Source organism: Aethalodelphis obliquidens, unplaced genomic scaffold, assembly GCF_003676395.1.
Source record: "Aethalodelphis obliquidens isolate GAN/ISIS:26980383/991018 unplaced genomic scaffold, ASM367639v1 scaffold69, whole genome shotgun sequence".
NCBI lineage: Eukaryota > Metazoa > Chordata > Mammalia > Artiodactyla > Delphinidae > Aethalodelphis > Aethalodelphis obliquidens.
The window spans coordinates 5,318,981-5,339,755 of NW_020838013.1; the positions used below are offsets into that span (position 1 = coordinate 5,318,981).

At 43.9% G+C, this 20,775-nt stretch overlaps 1 protein-coding gene across 28 annotated transcripts in view; it reads left to right on the top strand.

The window, feature by feature from the left end:
• PPP6R3 (protein phosphatase 6 regulatory subunit 3) overlaps positions 1 to 20,775 on the top strand; it is a 126,881-nt gene that overhangs the window by 51,116 nt on the left and 54,990 nt on the right. For 13 of the 28 annotated variants that reach the window (XM_027090846.1, XM_027090854.1, XM_027090858.1 and 10 more), the window contains 6 exons: positions 2,071 to 2,303; positions 6,728 to 6,914; positions 10,195 to 10,332; positions 13,167 to 13,232; positions 15,404 to 15,516; positions 20,056 to 20,169. In XM_027090846.1, the coding sequence (XP_026946647.1) occupies positions 2,077 to 2,303; positions 6,728 to 6,914; positions 10,195 to 10,332; positions 13,167 to 13,232; positions 15,404 to 15,516; positions 20,056 to 20,169 (845 nt within the window). In that variant the 5' untranslated portion in view covers positions 2,071 to 2,076. Of the gene's footprint in view, positions 1 to 1,449; positions 1,513 to 2,070; positions 2,304 to 6,727; positions 6,915 to 10,194; positions 10,333 to 13,166; positions 13,233 to 15,403; positions 15,517 to 20,055; positions 20,170 to 20,775 lie in introns of those variants that run through there. The other 15 variants (XM_027090827.1, XM_027090835.1, XM_027090837.1 and 12 more) reach the window with 8 other exon arrangements.

The following is a 20,775-nucleotide window of genomic DNA, read 5'->3' on the forward strand; positions in this document are numbered from 1 at the left end:
CATAATGTTTAAGAGTATACTGTGGTTATATTTTATTTTTAAGTCGGTAGTATACCTACCCAATTTAAAGAAAATGCACTGTGGAAATGTATATTTTAAGGTGTTCTGATTTGAAAAATGCTATTCTAATTTAGGATAGTGGAAAGCAAAAGGAGTTAGGCATTTTAAAACAGATAGTTGCTCAAGAATTGCTTTTCTTGTGTATAATAAAATAAGTATAATAACACACGATGTCATGCGCTCAGGAGTTTGGAGGAGCTGGTTGGTCAGGTCGGCCATCCTGCTGGAATACAGAGCAGGTGTGTATGATGGCTCATCGTAACCCGGCCTAGGACAGGCTCTCAGATCGGCAGGCAGCGATCTTCCTCGTGGTGATTTGGGGGTGCAGGCACCTTCCTTTTGGGCTCTGCAGTCCCTTAGGGCCTTTTTTGTCATCAACATCCAGCCAGATGCCGGGGGGAGCACATGGAGGTTTTTATGGCTCACAGTACATTGGAGAAAACTTTGTAATGTGGCCATATCTACCTGCCCGAGAAGTTGGGGACATGGTCTAGGTGAGTGCCTAAGGAAGGGAGAGAATGGATCTGGTAGACAGTCCCGCCTGACACCACATGGCTCCGCCCCTCCGGGCAGGCTGTGAGGACTGGGGGGGACATGCCCGTGTGGGTTCAGAGATGGCAGAAAGGAATGTGTTAGTCAGCACTCTATTTCCTCTTGAGCAAGGGATGCTAAACTTTTTCTGTAAAGTACCAGATAGTAAATATGCAGGCCACCCATGGTCACTGTCACATATGCTTCTCTTAAACAACCCTTTAAAATTATCAAAGCCATTCTTAGCTTGCAGTTTGTGGGCTGGATTTGGTCTGTGGGCCGAAGTTTGCCAACACTTGTTATTTCATCACCACCAATTATCAGTTTTCTCTGTAAATCAGTATATGATGAGTTACCTTTATAAGGTTAAAATTTTGGAGGTCAGTTTTTAATTGAGGTAGATAATGTGATTATATCTTGATCCATATTTTAGAAGTATGACTTTGGTTTGTAGATGTTTATAGTTTTCAGTTGATGAATATGAGTGTATATCTTGTTTATAACTAGCCAGTAGTAAGGGCTTGATATGAGATTTGCTTTTGTGGTTTATTAGTACTTTTCATTATACTTTGCCTTTATGTGTGGGATTACAAAAAAATGAAAAGACATGCTACTTTAAATGAGACCTATTTTTTTTTTTTTTGAAGACTTAAGGCTAAATTGTTAACTGTGTCCAGTCTTCTGACTTCAAGTGGAGAGACCATTAGATTAGCAGAAATTCGGCTTATAGACCAAAATAAGCACATACTGACCTGATACCAGTGGGACGTGGGAAGGTATTTGAATGTCACTAATGGCTTTTCAGTGTGACTTTGCTGAAGTATTTAAAATAAGGACAGTGAACTCTTTTGTCTGTAGACATCCTAGGATCGAATTTTCCGTGATCAACTTTGAAGACAAGGTGAATGATTGTTCTTTAAGGTGATCTTGCTACAGTTTTTTGTTTCTTTGTTAAGAATGGCATAGGTTTTGCCATTTTATGGCTTTCACATTTTCAGCTGTGAAAGTGCTGTCAGTGGCTAAAAGTTCTGGTTCGTGGTGGTTATTTATTTAATGTTGTAATATTCTGAAGAGTACCATGTACTTAGGTCTCGATACTTGTCATTTGTTACTGAAGATACTAGTTCTGTGTAAGAATGTATGTTTCACCCTGAAGAAAGGGTTTATTTTCTTCCTTTCCCAGCACTAAATTCTTAAAGTATGGGTGGGTTAATTTTGCAGGTTAAAATCATCCCAGGTTTTATCATTCTTTCAGCATTTTCAAGTCAAAATTTTTTGTTATCAATAAAAATATTTTCTGAGAAGGAAAAAATCTTGCCAGTTTTACTTATTTAGAAAGTATTTTATAGATTCGATATGGAACTTGTTTTTCTTATGTGACCCAAGTTGACATTTTAGACTGTAAAACTAGATGGAAACTTGAAAAATTAATATGTGAAGTTGAAATTGTATTTGAAATACTCTCTGCATTTTGTTTAGAGCAGCATGTTTTGGAAATTTGATCTTCACTCATCATCCCACATAGACACACTTCTAGAAAGAGAAGATGTAACACTGAAGGAGTTGATGGATGAGGAAGATGTTTTACAAGAATGTAAAGCTCAGAACCGCAAACTTATAGAGTTCCTGTTAAAAGCAGAATGTCTCGAAGATTTAGTCTCATTCATTATTGAAGAACCACCTCAAGACATGGATGAAAAGATCAGATACAAGTAAGAAAATTCAGTCTTCTCTTTAGGGTGGGGCTGAAGTGAAGCGGGGGTAGGGTATATTATCGTCCTTGTTGTCTAGCAGCTCTGCAGGGCTGTCGTAGACCAGTTACAGAATGTTAACATGTCAAGAGCAACAGGCTCAGTGGAGCAAACAATCCGTTCTAGAACTAAGTCCAGTGAAATCACAAGATTTTTAAAGTGAACGTTCTAAATTTTGGCCAAAAGGTTTTGTCTAAGGGCAAGGTGCATTATAAACAGTGATAAAGTTTCCTAAAATACTAAGACAATCCAAGTAAGTATTTTCTCTTTTTTGCAAATAGGAAGACAGAGATGATGTGACTACTCAAGATTACACAGCACATCTGGGCCAGAGCTTGTTTAGTGAACAGCGCTGCTGATTAAATAAATTCTGACCTTTTGTTAACTGAAATAAGGGTATGGGTCTTGGTCAACATTTCTGTAGCTAAATTTAAGCAGCTGACACCTTGGATAACTGCAGTGGATTTATCTACTTCACCACTGGTGTCGTCAGCTTATAACACTTCGTATTCGGACCCCTGGAAACTCTGCGAATATTCCATATGTATTTAAAGTGTTGGGATTTCAGTTAGTTACTTTTCCATCTCCAACTCTATTGAAATATTTGTCCCCCCCTCTCTGCCTGAAAATAGAACCAATTCAGGAACAAAACAAAAAGTCATTGATGAAGCATTAAATAAACTTAATGGAATAGGAAGAATTATGGCCTACAGTAGATTCTCCTTTGCCCTTTTTCCCCCAGTCTGTCCCCGTTATCAGATATCCTTTCATTTCTTTGTGGGGAGAGTTTTGCTGTCAGAGGAATAGTACTTAGTAATGCTTCCAAGTTCTCATGGCTTGGATCTTCAAGGAAGTCATGTTCTCTGCCAGCCATTAAGGTTGACAACTAGCATGCAGCACGTCTCCACTCAGAGAGCAGTACCTCAGAAAAGAAAAGGACAGAAATTTGACAGGAATACCAGTGTACTCCTTTCGCCCCAAAGATAGATACTTTGCTACTTTGGAATTCCCTTCACAGTGAACCAGCATATGTGGATGCTGCTTGTCGTGGGGCTTATCCTGGCTGGAGGCAGCGTGGTGTCGGCTTGGTATCAGGCCCACCCGGGATGCGTGTAGCCCTCTCCTAGGAGCTCTGAGAACTTGAACAAGAGGCTTACCCTTCTTGGATCTGTTTTCTCACATGCTGAATGAAGCTAATACTTCTTTAACTGGAGAAGAGTAAGCAAGCCTTGTGGAAATTGCTTATTTTACCAAAAAGTAGTCATGGCATCTGTTGTATTGCCATGCCAGCGTTTTTTGTGCTACCTTTGAGGTTGAGAGAGCAGGTGTGTTTCCCTGGGCATGCAGCCTTCTGGTTGGCACCATTTCGAGGGAGCATGGCTTGAGCTGAGCAGAGCAGTTCTCTGCTGCACTTCTGGCCTGGACAGAGCCACCAGCTGTGGTAACATACACAGAGCCGGATAACTCGGACAGCTGGATTAGCACAGAGTGATTTTTCAGAGGGAATCTGAACGCTTCTCTGGGTTAAGGTTGACTGTAGTCATCTAAGGAAATTTAGACTAGTGCTTTTTAGTTTACGGATGATGGGGTGATTGCTGTGGTTTGTGAAGTTTGTAACTGCCTATCAGTTACACATGTGGATTGAACCCATCACTTTTAATCCAGTGATCATACACAAGGTGTTAAAGGTTTGTCATTTTTACACTAACTTTTTAATCTTAATAACAGATACCTCAGTTTTAAATAATTTAGCAGAAATTTGAACAGAACTTTAAAAATAGGTCCTTAAGTACTAGTGTAAACCCAAAAGCTGAGATGCTGTTGGTCGGGTCAGGGTTCCCACAGAGGGACTTTAGAGGCAAGAGGAGAACCCGGAGGGGTGCTTCCCTCAATGTCAGGGGAGGCCAGGCTTCAGGACGGGGAGATGGGACAGGGGGCCCAGGGGATCCAGGGGCTGTGCTGACAGGCCAGGTAACCATTGGCATTTACAGCGTGGAGCACATGGGCCCCTTCAGTGCAGGTTCTCCAGGTTGTTGGACACGGAAGCCAGGCTGCAGTGCTTCTGAGGAAAAACTGGAGACAAAGCAGAGAGTTCTTTCAAGTAGTTCCCTGGAAAAGGAGCAGAGAGAGAAAGTGGGAGCTACAGGCAGATGTGGAGCCAGGAGAGGTGTGGTGTTTGTTTTTCTTCATAGATGCGAGAAATAACGGTGTGTGTATGTGCTGGTGAGGGTGATGCAGCGCAGGGGGAAATGGGGCTGGTGTGGAGGGAGCGGGAGGTCTCGTGATGCTCTGTGCTGGCCTCGGTCGAGAGGACAGTAGGGTGGCTTCATAGTGGGAGGAGGAAGGGGACCGGCTGCAGGTCAGGGGTATGGTTGGGCTGGACTCTCTTCCTATCGCTTCTGTGCAGCTGAGGTCAGAGGGTGGGGTGGGGCTGGAGAGGCCTTGCTGAAGGGTGGCGTAGAGGAGGTCTTGGGGTGTTTCAGAAGCTTGTTTAATCTTAGGGAGGTAGGGAGGGAGAGAGAGAGTAGCCCCAGCCTGTTCTGAACCAGAACTTTGAGGCTTTGTGTTTGTGCCTGGGCCCCCACATGCGTGCTTCTTTAGCTCAGTCAGACCTCCAGGTCGCCGGTGGAGAAACAGGTGAAAATTTTAAAAGCTGCCCACGCGTTCTTCTGGACCTTCTGCATCAGAATTCTGAGGCTACTCCCTACACACTGGGCTGTGGCCGGAGCTGGCGTCTCCAGCTTTTCCCGGCCCTTTGCCAGCAGCTTCCAAATTGGGGCAGTTGGGCTGACTCCGCCACCACCCCCGCAACCCCAGCCCCGTTGCAGCATTCGGGAAGTTTTATGAAGTAGAAGAAAAAGGGGAATTAAGACAGCTAGTATTTATTTATTCCAGGCCTCCTTCTCGGTATTTTGTATGTATTATTCTCCCCCGTGAGGTAAGGACTGTTGTCTTAATATTGCATCCTTGGAAACTGAGGCCCAGAGAAGGTAAGTAACGTGCCTGAGGTCATACAGCTTGTAAGTGGTGGAGACAGGTTCTGAGCCTAGGTGGTGTGACTCCAGAAGCCACACCTGTCGCCATTGCTTGCTCCTGCCTCCGGCACTTTGGTGACTTTGTATTATGGGGTCTTTGAGTCCTTGTGTTCTATAAAGTGAGGAAGGCTTTAATTTGATTGAGCCAAAGCCTCCGGAAGACAGCGATTTGATAATGTGATCTTTGGGGATATTCTCATACGGTTCAGTGTTCCTCCCTCATGGCAGAGCTGCTAGGTGCTGCAGCTTCTGGTCTGTTGCCAGTTGCTTCTCAAGCCCGTGGTCTCCAAACAGGCAGCTGCTTGGATGCCTCAGGGGTGCTGCATGGCTTCCGACCACACCCTTTACCCCTCTCTTTAGCCATATAGCTGCTTCTAGCTGTTTTGTCACCTCCCTGTCCTGATCAGCATTTGAGCTTGCCACTCCCTGCTACTCACCTGGGAGGGATAAAGAGCAGAGAGGTGAACGGTGGGAAGGGGAGAGTGTAGTCTGGACGGGCCTTGGAGTCTCCACTGTTGCTCTGAGAACAGATGAGAAGTCATTTGTGGTAAAAGAAGTGAGTGGAGAAAATGCATCTACTGCCTACTTTTCAGAGAGTGCCCTTGCGCTCAGGGGCAAACGTGCTTTAGGGGTACAGGTATTTCTAGGACCGTGGGGCCTGTGGAAGAGGACTGTGTCCCACAGCAGTGAGATCTGATGGTGGGCTGATCCCAGAAGATCCTGGAAGACTGGTGTGGAGAGCTCTGTATACGGTTTTACCACCTGGGTAACTCAGGCCGTGTCCTGTTCTCTCCTGAGTATATCAGAATATTTATTCTCATAACATGTCATATGGACTGCACTCTTGATAAGCCCGGCTTTCTAACTCCAGTTACAACCCATCTGAGAATACAGGCAGCCTGTCCAGGAACCTAAGTGTATCTTGAATAGTTAAGGGTGCTGTGTGCAGTGCAGTTTCCTGGAAATGGGCGTCCCCCGCGGTTGTCCTATGAGCTGTGCTGCTTTGCATGCCAGAGCAGGCTGCTGAGGGCTGCGGCCCCAGGCTTTGACCTGCCCCATCGCGCCTCCTCCTCTGAGGAGGCCCCGCCCTTGCCTTCTGAGTCCCAGGTGTGCTCTAGTTTTGTTGGGTTCAAGCTTGGTTTAGAAACCATTTTTTAGACACAGAAGAAAATTCACTCTATAATCTCTCTAGATTAAATTGAACGGAATGGATTGAAATTATTTTCTAATTCCCAGAAGATGACTTTGTTTATTTTTCACAGAGTTTTAGGAAACCTTTCTGATTTGCATTTTACTTTATGTAATTAAACTGTTAATACAGATGATGATATAAGTATCCTGTTCTTCTAGGTATCCAAATATATCTTGTGAGTTGCTCACTTCTGATGTCTCCCAGATGAATGATAGACTGGGAGAAGATGAATCCTTGCTAATGAAATTGTATAGCTTCCTCCTAAACGATTCCCCCTTGAACCCACTACTTGCCAGTTTCTTCAGCAAGGTGCTAAGTATTCTTATCAGCAGAAAACCAGAACAGGTAAATATTGTTTTCCAAAAAGGTAAGTATTAGGGCTGATCATCCCCCTGAGATGATCCCCCAGTAATTTTGTTGCTTCAGTGTTCTGAGTGTGCCTTAAATCCAGGTTCTGTAAAAGGATATATTTTAAACCTTAAGCATTCTAAATGCTTGCTGACTTAACACTGACTTACTCATTAATGAATACATTCTAATTTGACCTCTTCTTTTCTGAGTACCTCACATCTCAGTTTTTCAGTATACTTTGGCTTCCTCTTTTGACAAGGGGTTGGAAGCATGAGAATGTTGGGGTCCATTTGTGAGGATAGTGTGGGGAGGGTGCACACTGAGCGCTTGGTGTGTGGGTGGCATCTTAGTGACTATGGTAAAGTAACAGTTTACTTATTTTTTCTTTCCCCTAAGGATGATCACAGGTGAAACTTAAAAAGCTTTCCCATAAATGCAATTGATGGTTAGTTTATGCAAATGGTGATTGTTTCTATTTTGACTCCACTCAAAAACTTGAGCCATCTGGGTACTGACTGTCATGTGCGTACGCATGGAGCTCTGCTGTTCCTGTCCGGTAGGGCTTAGCAGGAGCTCATTCCTCACTGTTAACGCCAGGAACCTCTCCCCGCTCTTCCTCCTCTTCCTTCATCATCGTGGTCATCTTCTTCGTGGTGTTGTCCATCTATGTTCTCACATCCCGTCCCCCACGCTTCATTTTGTTCTTAATTCAGATGTACTGTACTTGGGAAACTTACTTTCCAAGTATCTGTCCTATGTGTAGTGGTTCTCGAAAGTGTGGTCCCTGGTCCAACAGCATGAGGACCACCCGAGAACTTGTTAGAAAAGCAAGATCTTGAGGCCCATTCCAGACGTACTGAATCAGACCCTCTGGGGGTGGGGCCAGCAATTTGGGATTTAAGAAGCCTCCCAGATGACCGTGGTGCACGCTGAAATTTGAGAATCACTGCTCTAGTGGGAACTGGTGTGGAAAAGGACCTGCTTATTACGAGGAGGCTGTGATCCACTTATGGAAACAGGCACCCAGGGAGCAACAACAGCCTCAGATGCCCGAGTGCAACCTAGCAGTCCTGCAGAGTGCAGCCAGCAGGGGTGTGATGACAGGGGTGCAGGGGTCACACCAGTTGGGCCTGGCATCCTTCGTGGTGGAAAACAGGCTCCTTGACCCGTCCTTGCTGTCAGCAAACATGGAGGGACTGGAACTATTTTAGGCCCAGTACGTCTGTCCTTTGCCAAGGCAAAGTGGATACATGTCTTATTTTAGACGAGGCTGTTCTTTCATGTTCTTAATTGAGCAGGATTACCTTCCTAAGTGTATTGGAATTGAGGTTCTTTTTCCTTAGATAGTAATCCCCAAATCATGATCACTGCAATACAGATTGTCGTTCCTTCTTCTGTCTTTTGATGAGAAGTGACAGTACTACCGACTGTTTTAGGAAAGTGCAAGCCATCCCATCAGTCTAAGGTACCTAGTCAGTTCCAGATGGTTGTAGTCACAATTGAGACAGGGCTCACACCTTCATCATGCTTTTCTCCTCACTCTGTTCTAGGGAAACCCAAATTTGTGGGTCCTGGATTTCAGTGTACCTTTATTATAGAGTGAGAATACACTTAAAGCTCTCTGGTGTTCTACATATTTGCATTGGTCTTCGAGGCCAGACATGTTACCTGTGTAAGGAACATGGCACGTGCCAATTAAATGCCGAGAGGAGGGCCCATTCGCTCTGCTGCTCGTCGGGCTTCTCATTTAAGCCCTCAGCCACGAGAGGATTCGAGAGCCCTTGCTCTTTCAGCTTCAGGGAAAGGTCACACTGCACCTTTCTATCCTTTTGAGAATTTTGAGTGTAAATAAAGGTTTCCCATCACATAATGTATTAGTAAGGATATATGCAACTGCAAGTAATGAAAAAAATTCAGACTCAGTCTGACCTAACCAGTACAGACATTCATTAACTCGTGGAGCAGGAGGTCCAGCTGCGTGAAGCATCGTCAGTGTTGGATGGGCGGGCCCCCCAGCAGTGCGGTCCTCCAGCTTGCTGTCCCTGCTGTGCCACCACGGCACTGGCTGGGACTTGTGCCTTTGGGCTCCAGAGTCAGTGCTTTTGCCACTAAATAATGCAGTATTTTGGCCACATTTGACTTTTTCTGCCTCTCTTCTCCACTGTGCTTTTAAAACTACCATGTGACTCAGTTGTGAGTGGATTAATTATGTATAACTTCTTGAAGGTTTATGTTACAGAGTTCAACCTCATTGTCTAGAGAAGCAACATGTGATGGTTAATCCTGCATTTACACCCGATGATGGTGTGAGGCAGTTTTTAGTTCATCCCTGGCTGTTAGACGTTGTGTGGGATAATGGCAGACTTGTGGCTTTGGGGGCATTTAAATCTCAGGGCATCCACTTTTTAGCTTCTAGCAAGATATTTCACTGGTCTGAGCCTCAGTTTCCTCATCTATAACACTGAGTTGAGCAACCCTGCCTCACAGGCTTCTGAGAGACTCCCGTGAGACTTTTGTCAGGGCAGCTGCCACGCTGGTTGTGCTGCTTCTGGGACTTTAGAACAGGTGATTTGTGCACACGGACAGGAACCAGAAGGTACACAAGGGTGTCCAGGCCAGAACAGGTGCCTTCTTCCACCTGCGCAGGAGAGACCCAGGTGGCGGTCATGACTGTATGACTGTTTTCATAACTCCTCGGGGTAACTGTCAGCCTCTTCCACACTCACTCACCCTCCTTGTGTTAATTTGATCAGGTGAATTGCTGACATAAAATGCAAATGTGATTTTCTATGGCACGTGAATTAGCCACTTTGATGTAGAAATCTTTATATTTTTTATTTTTCTTACTTGCTAGAGTACAGGTAGGATTTTGAATGTTTATTCTGTGTTTTCATGTAAAGCCTAATCGACTTGCTTTATGCCCATAAACTATTAAGTGGTGTATTTGCTTGCTCTTTATAGGGTGTTAAATTTTTAGTCCTCATTCTTTGAGAATTAATAATGAAAGTGAACAGAAATAAAAGATTATGGTGTGTTTGTATTAGGGAACATGTGATAATTTAAGAGATTTTTTTCCCCAAGAGGTTTTTGAATGTTGTAACAATTAGAAGGCTTTCCAATTTGACATCTTACTACTAATTCAGCATTTGCTATTCCTAAACTTAAAGTGGTGGTGGATTTTGGAGGGGGCAGCTAGATGGGTAATGACTGAAAGCATCCTAAAGTTGATAGTTCCCAAGTGGTGTGTCTTTCAGTTGTGGCTGTTCTCCTCTAGATTGTGGATTTCCTAAAGAAGAAACGTGACTTTGTGGACCTTATTATGAAGCACATAGGAACATCGGCCATCATGGACTTGTTGCTCAGGCTCCTGACTTGCATTGAGCCCCCACAGCCCAGGCAGGATGTGCTGAATGTGAGTAGGATCACGGCCGCTGTGGACGGGCTGGGGAGTGGCGCTCGAGCTGCTGGGCTGCTCAGTCTGGGCGGGATTCTAGGGGATTGGTAGAAAGTGGTCTGGGAAACGGGGGTGGGAGGTGGATTCCAAAATGGGAAGAGATTCAGATCTTTTCAGGATTAGGATTCCTGACGTGTACATCCCTAGGTACATAGGCTGTCTCCTTGTGAGGGGTTCTTTCCCTTTGCTGGTCTGTTCTTCAGTGGGAGTAGGAAGGTAGAATGGGAGCTAAAAGTCTCATCTGAGAATTCTGTGAGGCTTCTTTCTTGAGAAGATGGTCACACTGCAGAGATATCTCTGAAAGTCAAAAAGAAGAGGTGTTGGCATTTCTAGGGAATCTGGCTTCAGAAGTAACTTTCTTCTCGTGGATACCTAGGAGCATGGGATAAGAAGGAGAAAGGAGTTTACCTCCAAAAGGGCACGTATTTTAAAATTTGGTGAGGTGGTTATTTCAGGACATGTGTGTATCCTGAGGAGCTGCCTTGGGTGGGATTTGGGTGGGCGGATGAGGGTGTGAGTGACTTGAAGGTGAGGTTTCTCACAGCCTCTCGTCTTTGCTTCTTGTCTTCTGTCTCTTCCTCTCTTTTGTCCCTTTCACCGCCTCCTTCCAGAACCATTCCCCAGTCCAATCCATCTTTTTTGTTTTTTTAATTAATTAATTTTTGGCTGTGTTGGGTCTTCGTTGCTACGCGTGGGCTTTCTCTAGTTGTGACGAGCGGGGGCTACTCTTCGTTGCGGTGTGCGGGCTTCTCATTGCGGTGACTTCTCTTGTTGTGGAGCACAGGCTCTAGGTGCATGGGCTTCATTAGTTGCGGCACGTGGGCTCAGTAGTTGTGGCGCACGGGCTTCGTTGCTCCATGGCATGTGGGATCTTCCCGGACCAGAGCTCGAACCCATGTCCCCTGCATTGGCAGGTGGATTCTTAACCACTGTGCCACCAGGGAAGTCCCTCAATCCATCTTTAATACTCAACCTCAAACCTTAGAACTCTGGAAACAAGTTTTATTGAAAAAGCTAAAGACCTGAAGGCCCAGAAGGAGGGTCTGTCGGGTGGTGTCCCAGGGAAGGACATGTTCTACCAAGGTGGGCAGGCGTGCCGGAGCGTGTGTTTGTGTGAGTGGGAGAGTCTGGGGGTTGGGTCAGGGCTGGATCTGTAGGAGCAGGCAGAGGTCTACTGAGAACCGTGGTCATGTGAGGAAGTCAGCTGCGGGGGCCTCGTGGATGGCCTGGGAGTTGCCTGTGGGAGAGGGCCCTAAATTGGGACTCTGGCCCTTTTTAGGTGTGCTTTTGTGGATGTGAGTCTCTTCTCAGTAGAGGTTGGGGATTCCAGGGAAGGTAGTTAAGGATAGGAGGGATGGTCACCTTTATGTTTGGATTATTATTGGGGGAAATTATTTAGTGTGGTTTCTTAGAATTCCTTTGGTCACTGCTGGGTTGAATTTTAGGGCCCACTTCCAAAGGAATAGGTGCGTTTCTGGAGGGATATGGTGGTGGGTCGTTAATAAAGGCGTAGTTCGGGGGAAGGGTAGTTAGAAACTCCTCAATGTCTTACTTTGATTGGGGGGCCCACCGTGGGCTTGGGCTGTCGGTGCTTGTTAATAGCTGTGGAGTCAGTGAGGGTGGGCGTTTGATTCGTTCACTGACCACAAAGTTTCCTACTTTTTCTCTTGGCCGTCAGGACCCTCTGCCCCACCTCCTATGTAGAGGTGTTTGCATCCTGTTTTAGGTCATTGCTACTCAAACTTTGGTCCCAAACATCACCTGGGAGCATGTTAGAAATCCCAGGTCTCACCCCTGCCCTGCTGAGTCAGAATCTGTGTTTGAACAGATTCAAACACAGTGTACTTCACGTACACATTTTAAAACATCTTAAAATGTAAAGTTGGGCCTCTGCCTTTGTGGTAGTCTCCTAATAGCTTTTGTTTGCATTTTCCTTTGGCATGTTCTCCTTAAGGAGCCTAGAGACAACCTAAGAATTTCTCCACATGCCTTTATCAAAGCGTGTCCGATTTCTTGCCACCCACTCCTAGCCTCACCCCACCCCACGCCCAGCCCCGCCGCCATCTCTGTTAACCTTTGGGATTTTGTGTGTGTGCACGCCCGTTCCAGGTAGTGAGTGCCTTGTTTATTACGGTGTTCCTGTTCCTTGTGGAACTAATATTACGCCGGCTGATTTTTCATTTATTCTCATCCCCTTCATATTTTCATTCATGGCCGTATTTCATATATGGTGGAAGAAGAGAGTGTCCTAATCATGGTGATAGCTTGCTAGCATGTGGCAGGGCAGACAAACTCTGTTTCTGTGGTGCCCGCCAGCCCCCACGTTTCCTGCGGTTGTTTTGGTTTTAGAAGGTAAAAAGTTCATCATGTGTTTTAAGCCAGAGGCTTGCTACTAAATATTGCTTTTCTCAGCCTTTTTGAAGCTCTCTTAAAGTGAATGCTCTCTTACAGAAAATGTATAAGTTCCATTCCCCCCGCCTTCATGTCCAAAGTACAGACCGTTTTAGTACCCAGTGTCTGAGAATTAACATCACTAAGAAACTGATGTATAGAATTTTTGGATGTGGGTATTGTGACTTGGGGAGTAGTTGGTACTGTAGCTACTGTTAAAATAATATATTCACTGGCATTTTCCTTGGGGGACTTTTAATTTCCTGTAGTGTTCAAAGTCCAGAGAAAACCTGTAACATTCTACTTAAAATGTGATGGATATTTCCAAGTATGTTTATCTTCATTGGGGCTTGAACAAGAGCCACTCATTGCTATGATTACTTCTACAATGTGTTTTACAGTGGTTAAATGAGGAGAAAATTATCCAGAGGCTTGTGGAAATAGTTCATCCATCGCAAGAAGAAGATGTAAGTTCTCTTGTGTGACTATAAACTTGATTTAAAAAAAAAAAATGAACCATGTTTATTTGGGCACAGAGCATAATTGTACTAGATGTGAAGGTAGAGGGTAGGTAACAGCGATCACCTGGCATTCTTCAAGTTGACAGGTTTCTAAACACCAAAGGTTTTTTAAAATACTGCATTTTGCCGATACTCAGAAAATTTCCCGGAATGTGAAACAGTGAGCCTTGGGTCTAGCTCCTTCTCCTTCTTAGAGCTGAGACTTCGTGCTGCATCTGCTTGCCTTTATTACAAACCTCCTCCACACTTTGTTTTTCTTTTATACCCATCATTAGTCCAAATGATGTGGCCACGTCTGTGTGCATTTGTTTTTTCCATTCTGGCTAAAGCTTTCCAGACAGCGCAGCAGGATCCTGGTCACCATTGAATCCTTAAGAGGGATGAGCTCTTGGTGGTTCTACTTCCTGGCTCGGGCTTTTGTGCTGACAGGTTTGGCCTTTGTCCTGGGTGCTAAAGATTGACTTGGCAGTAGAATTGAAGCTACTTTGGAGTTTGCACGTTGAGCTCCATGCTGAGGGGATGCTTGGGGGCGGGGTGGGGTCACCAGGACCAGGGGGTATGCTGCTGTAGAGGAGGCTGTCCCCCTACTTCTCTGCTGCTGCCCTTGTTGCTGCCTTCAGTAGTGGACTGACTCTTGTGGAGCTGCCAGCATTTGGCCATTTCTGCCTATGGAAATGACAGTTCCACGTGGTTCAAGGTAGTATCTACAAAGGAGTTGTTTCAAACAACATGCAGGGTATGTCATGGGGCGTGGGCAGCCTCCTTGGATGCCTCTAGCTTGGACTAATCGGAGAGTGAGCGCCATAGAGGAGACAGTGCAGAGGAAGGAGCATGTGGCCGGAGCGTGTTCTCCCCACCAAGACAGATTTCCTGTGGAGGTAGATGTAGCCCCTTCTACTGCAGTCCATTAAAAAACTTTTGGTACCTGGAGTTTATCTAAAGCAGCCTCCCCATCCCACCGCCCCCTTCAGAAAAGAGAAGAGCTAACCATTAAAGGGGCTGTTGATTCCCACCCTCCCCTGAGACAGTACATCATGTGCTCCCTGCAGTATCGTTACTGCTGACTCTCAGGAAGGACACTCCAGTGTGTGCACGTACTGGGTGCTAGAGCTTCGACGGCGCCCTCGGCCTGGTTGGGGTGATGAGCCCTCCTGCTGTGGCTGGGGGAGTTGGATGGTTCCAAGAGCACATTTCCCATGTGCTGGAAATGTGGCCGGTGCAGGCCGAGGAGAGTGAGGACAGGAGCGTGGCCTGCCCTATTCAAGGGGTAGGGAGGACACATCCACAGACGAGGCTTGCTCATCACTAGGTTCCTGCTCAACAGGTACTGTCCTTGTCTGAAGGGTCCAGGAGAAGTTGACAGAGGAGAAGCCCAACTCTGCAGCAACTTTTTTTTGCAAAGGACAAAGCGTTTGGGGCATCAGCACCTTCTCTAACTGACTTGCAAGAGAAGTTAATTTTGTCTTTTGGACAGTCCTGTTGATACTTCCGTTTTGTATTAAGTGATGAATTGCATATATTTATTGAGGAAATGTTAGACTCCTGATTGCAAACAGTGGATTTTGATACCCTGGTGTGTGTTGTCATCTGTGCTGGAACCTGCTGGTCTCACTGGGCAGGTGATGCTCAGTGCCACATGCCACGGAGCATAGGCGTTTGGTGCTGAGATTTCAGAACTTTCCTGTAGAATAGCACACTGCGCACTGAAAGAAGTAATATTTCTTATCCATTAGTATATTCCAGAAAGCTGCGTTTATTTTTTTAAGCCAAAGAATTGTGTTCATCTTTCTTTGCTGCTAAAAGGATATAAATTTGGGGGGTTATGTTTTTCTTCAAGTATTTAATTAAAGAAATTTTTCCTTGTCAGAACTTTAATTACATTTCCCTACACAAAGTAACGTGTATTTTGTTTGTGGTATTGTTAAGTAAAGCCTGGAAGGGTAAAATACTCATGCTTGACATATGTTATTTCTTTGGACCCTGGCTTTTTATTCACTGTAGCTTATGGCCAGTGTTAATTTGTGTTATTTCTTAAGCAGTTTCTTCACTAACTTTATTTTATTATAAATTTGACTTCTGATGTGTTTTATAGTTAAAATTGTACTTCTTTCCTTTAGCGGCATTCAAATGCATCACAGTCACTTTGTGAAATTGTTCGCCTGAGCAGAGACCAGATGTTACAAATTCAGAACAGTACAGAACCAGACCCCCTGCTTGCCACTCTAGAAAAGTATGTTTGAAACTCTCTTCTTGTTCTTTTTTCATATTGATGCTATTTGATGTGCTTCCAGTGTAAGTACTTGGTAAGTGTTTCTTACGTGGGAATCCTGTCCCTGGAAAATAACCTGTGGATGGCCGAGAAGGCAGGAAAACCTGCTTATCTGATCTCAGCCAGTCGTGATGCCCATTGGAGACTTACAGGGTAAGAATGTAAATAAATGACATTTATATGTAGACTTTGAACTTTTCAATAATTGTAAACTAAGTTCTATAAAACTATCATGGATGGGGCAGTGACATCATAACTGCTGTCACTGCCTCCATGGTCTTTGGGGAAGATAGGTATATGAAGTAATTTGACCCATCTTAGTCAGTGATTTTTTCTTTTTTTAAATTTTTTGGCCATGCCGCGTGGCTTGCGGGATCTTAGTTCCCCGACCAGAGATTAAACCCGCACCATCAGCAGTGAAAGGGCCAAGTCCTGACCACTGGACCACCAGGGAATTCCCAGTCAGTGATTTTTAATCAGAAGTTCTTCTTAGGATCCACTGTACCTTGGCAGCTGACTGGGGTAACCTGACCAGACCTGATTCGAAGGCTTATACATCTTGTATGTTTTGTTTCTTTATATTGCTTCTGCCCTTATTTTTAGATAATTCCTAATGGACAGACATCTCATGTGTTTCAGGTGGAAGACAGCTTGGGGGTGGTGTAGTATTTTGAAATCTGCGAATGGCCAACCTACCATACTGGTATTTGTAGATTCATACATTTTCAGGAAGAGTATGGGCATACGTTTGCCTGCATCCCTACAACTGAACGTTATTTTAGTAAACAAAAATAAGGCATTTCCCCACTTTGGATGAGTAACTGGAAAGAGTGCCTACAGTTAGCGTTGTTATGTACGAATGGCAGTCTCGCATCAGTTTACTGCTACTGTTGTTCTTCTTAATGACTTTGTTGGAATTTTTTAGTCCTCCTGTATATTGAGACTCGTTTGCATCTTTTGGCCGGGAAGACCCTTTTATTAAACTAAGACATTTGTGTGTATTGTTTACTTGGCAAGTGTGAGACAAACAAGGAACAAATTAGAGACAAGATATCTTGTTTTAAACTCTGTATTCTGAGAAATAAAGTTGTATTTTCCCAGTGTGCGTTGTAGAATCGGAAGGAATTGACTAGTTCTCTCAAGTAGCAAGACAAGAGATTATCAGCTTCTGAGTAAAATGTCATCTTACCTGCCCCATTTCAGTTATTCTTAGGCATTATGGCATATGTACTCCTTTTATAATATACAATACCGATAATTGTAGTAGAAATAGGTTGAACCATGTAAAAATTAACTTACTCAAGGTTAAAAAATGTTGACTGACAGTAATTTCATATGGTTCATGACTGCACTGTCCAATAGAAATATAATAAAAGTCACATGTAATTTAAAAATTCTAGTAGCCATATTAAAGTAAAAAAAATAGGTGAAATTAATTTTTATGTTTTATTTAATAGGTACAAAATAATATTTCAACATATGTTCATTTAAAAAATTATTAATGAGTGAGTCTACATTCTTTACTTTGTGCAAAGTTTTGGAAATCCAGTGTGTAGTTTACACTTAGAGCAGGCCAGTTCAGACAAGTTACCTTTTGAGCGTTCTGTGGCCACAGGTGGTGCTTGGCTCCCTTCCTGGACTGTGCAGGTTCACCCCGAGTGTCAGGCTGGTCAGTAGTAATCACTGAGTTCTTCTGTGCCAGCCCTCTCTTCACTCAACTCTATTTGGACTAAACGTGGGATCTAGCTATTGGAGCCTCTGTGTGCACTAGCTAATATATTTCAGACTGTGTTTTTAGACCTGGATCAGGCAACTGTACTTTGATGCAGAGAGGTACATAATCAACATCATTAAATGTTAGAGTAAATTTCTTCAACTACATGGTCCTAAAGAGTCAGGGGCTCCGTGGTGTCACTGAGTTAAACCTTCACTGCACTGAGCATCGGGGAGTCTTAACTCTATAACAGTGCTTCCCACACTCTTCTTGAGGATGAGAACCAACCCTTTTTAATATCAGACGTGTTCCCACATTATAGTCGTTCTCTTTAGTATCTGTTGATTGAGGAAGTACACAGTGACCAAAGGCTCCTGTGAGCTTAGTAAGCTTTTATTAATTTTAATAGTATCTGTGTATATTTTATATATTGTTATATATCTGTATGTATTTGATTATCACCTAATAATATATAGCAGTGTTGTGTTATAAGCCAGTCTACTCGGTATACAGGCTAACCCCCACATAAACACCGTATGTGTAACTGGAAGTGTAGGTTAGCACTGCAGGAAAAATTGGAAATGAGCTAAGGTTAAAGAGAATGGTCAAGGTGGGTAGGGATACCAAAAGGCCTCTAAGAAAGTGGACCGAGGTGTTAGGTAGTGAGTGTTAGCTTGGGAAACAATCTGAGCTTAAATTGAATGTATTTAATTTAGTAGCTCTGTTGTGGGAAAATCTGAAGTTCCAGAATTCCTTTAAAACTAGTTGTGTTAGGGAGGGTTGGACCAGGCAGCTCCTAATTCTTGATACTAATGAGCTTACAGTGGGTCGGCCTCTGGGCCGGGTTGAGCCCAGTTATTTTTATAGATGCGAGTCTTTAGCTGCCCACACAAAAACAAAACAAAACAGAAGTGCGCCATCGTCTCAGAGGCCTGGGTGAAGAACCTGGCTGGCCTCGTGCGTAACACAGCTCACATAATGAACTTCATTGGTGTTCGTCTAAGAACTCCATTTTTTTTTTTGCGGTACGAGGGCCTCTCTCTGTTGTGGCCTCTCCCGTTGCGGAGCACAGGCTCCGGACGCGCAGGCTCAGCGGCCATGGCTCACGGGCCCCGCCGCTCCGCGGCATGTGGGATCTTCCCGGACCGGGGCACGAACCCGCGTCCCCTGCATCGACAGGCGGACTCTCAACCACTGCGCCACCAGGGAAGCCCAAGAACTCCATTTTTTAAAAAGTGGAAGTGAATATGTCTTCTCATTTGTAAATAAATGCCTTATTATTTAAAGAATATGAAGGCATTCTTTTTATCCTGTTTAATAAGCTCAGTTCTTCAGTTTATGATTTCTTCTGTATTTGGTGATATTTGTATGTTTAGCTAAGGCTCAGAATATGGCTCAGCTGCTGGGTTGCATCTTGACCGTCACATTTTTGCTGGTTATTATCTCATTTTTGTCCATTAGTAGAACACTGTCCATGGGTATGGTAGACTTCCAATTTGATGCAGCCATGAAAGAGTGAGCACCTCTTTGTTAGCCACTCCCTTCAGGCGTCAGGGTTTATGAAAGGTGATATTGCTCTCTGGAAAGTTAGACACTACAGCTGAATGAGAAGGTGGACATCTACAGTTGGATGCCCTGTCGGTACCCCTCTACCTGGGGTGAGGCTGCTATTTGAAGAATATACGTATTTACAGAAAAGCAGTCTGTTTTCCAGAGCTCAGTTCCAAGTTTAATAGTTACTCTGTAGACTGCTGTGTGTTTAGTGACTTTTACAGTACTGTTTTGGGTAGAGATCTCACAAGCAATTCTAGTGCTGGTCTGAGAGTACTTGAAAGCAACTTCCTGCAAGGGGATCCTCTGAAGTTAGGTTAGATACCAGTTTTATTTGCTTCCCCCAAAGAGAAAGAGATTCTCTCCTACTTGCTGTCCTAACCTGGCAAAGGAACTGGTGTTAGTAGCCAGTGAGCACAGCTGTACCTTGGGGTGACTAGTGTGTCTGCCAGGTGGGCACCAGAGACAACACAGCTGTCCCTCTCATTGCTAAGGTGATTCCATTTCTTAATCCCCATGGGTTCTAAAAATTACTGAGACCCTAAGAAACAGGTTTTCCTTGAGAACATCCGTATAAATTTATTCACCTAACAGGTTACCCTTGTATTCTACATTAATTGTGACCTTGTATACATGTATGGGGGGGTGTCATGGGAAGAGCCTGTGGAGAATACTTTTGGGGCAGTAGTTCAGTCACACCCATTTCACTGCTACCACATTATTTTGGTTTACCAAATTTTAGTTGTAGAGTACAGTGCAGCAAGTGATGTTATCTTGTATCTGTTTTAGATCTTTGTTAATTATACATGAATGCCTTTGTGGGAAAACATTTATGGTTTCTTTTGTAAAAAGTCCCCTCCTTCTGTGGGGCTGAAGGGTTCTGAGTCTTTTTACCGCCCGTCCCCACCATCTGAGTAGGAGGTGACTTCCAGTCGTGAGGTGTTTGTTGGCTTTCAACAAAATTGGCAAAGGCAAGCAGGGCCCAGATGACTTTGCTGAGGGGAGGGGATAGGAATATATATATATATATATATATGTCTGTGTTACATTTATGATAAGCAAGATCACTGGCCTTCCTTATAGATATATTAAACATAAAATATTGTTAATAAATATGCACAAGTGAGGTTGAACTCTTTTATACTTGTCTTACTGATACCATGATCTTTTTCTCCGAAGTTGTTTGTGTTAAACAATGTTACAATTAGTGCTTGACTATTGATTTGTTTTCCTAGGCAAGAAATCATAGAGCAGCTCCTATCAAATATTTTCCACAAGGAGAAGAATGAATCGGCCATAGTCAGCGCAGTCCAGATATTGTTGGCTTTACTTGAGACACGGCGACCAACGTAAGTTTTCCTTTCTATCTTGCGAAATGAGCCATTTGGTTTTGCTTTTAGAATTTTTAAAAGCTAAGAGTTAAGTTGTTGGTTGATCGCTACAGTATCATGCCCGTGAATTTCAGGTGTTGAATCTTTTTCTACTATATAAATAGTTTTATATGAATGGGATGCATAGATGTAGTTGAACTATATGGTTTGGTAAACACTATTGGCAATATGTGGATTCTAGTCATTTGGGGTATTGTAGTAGTTACCAGAATGCTTCTATAATAAGTCAAACCCATACAGAATGGCTCAAACACAAGAGAAGCTTATTTCTTGCTTATGAAAATTGAAAATAGGTGTTCCTGGTTTGTATGCAGCTCTCCTCCAAGTGGCAGTTCAGGGCTCTTTCCATCTTGTGATTCTGTCCAGTGCTTGCTAACTTGAGGCTTTGGGTTGTTTTTTTCCGGGGTTTCACATATGAGGCAACTACAGTTCATTAGGCTGTTTAAAAATGGACGGGCAGGTGGCTTGAGGCCTTAAGGAAAACTTTGTGCTGTGTGTTTCAGAATCAGAAATATAGTCTTGTTTTCCCTATGTATGTGCCTCTGGACAAGTCAATTAATATTT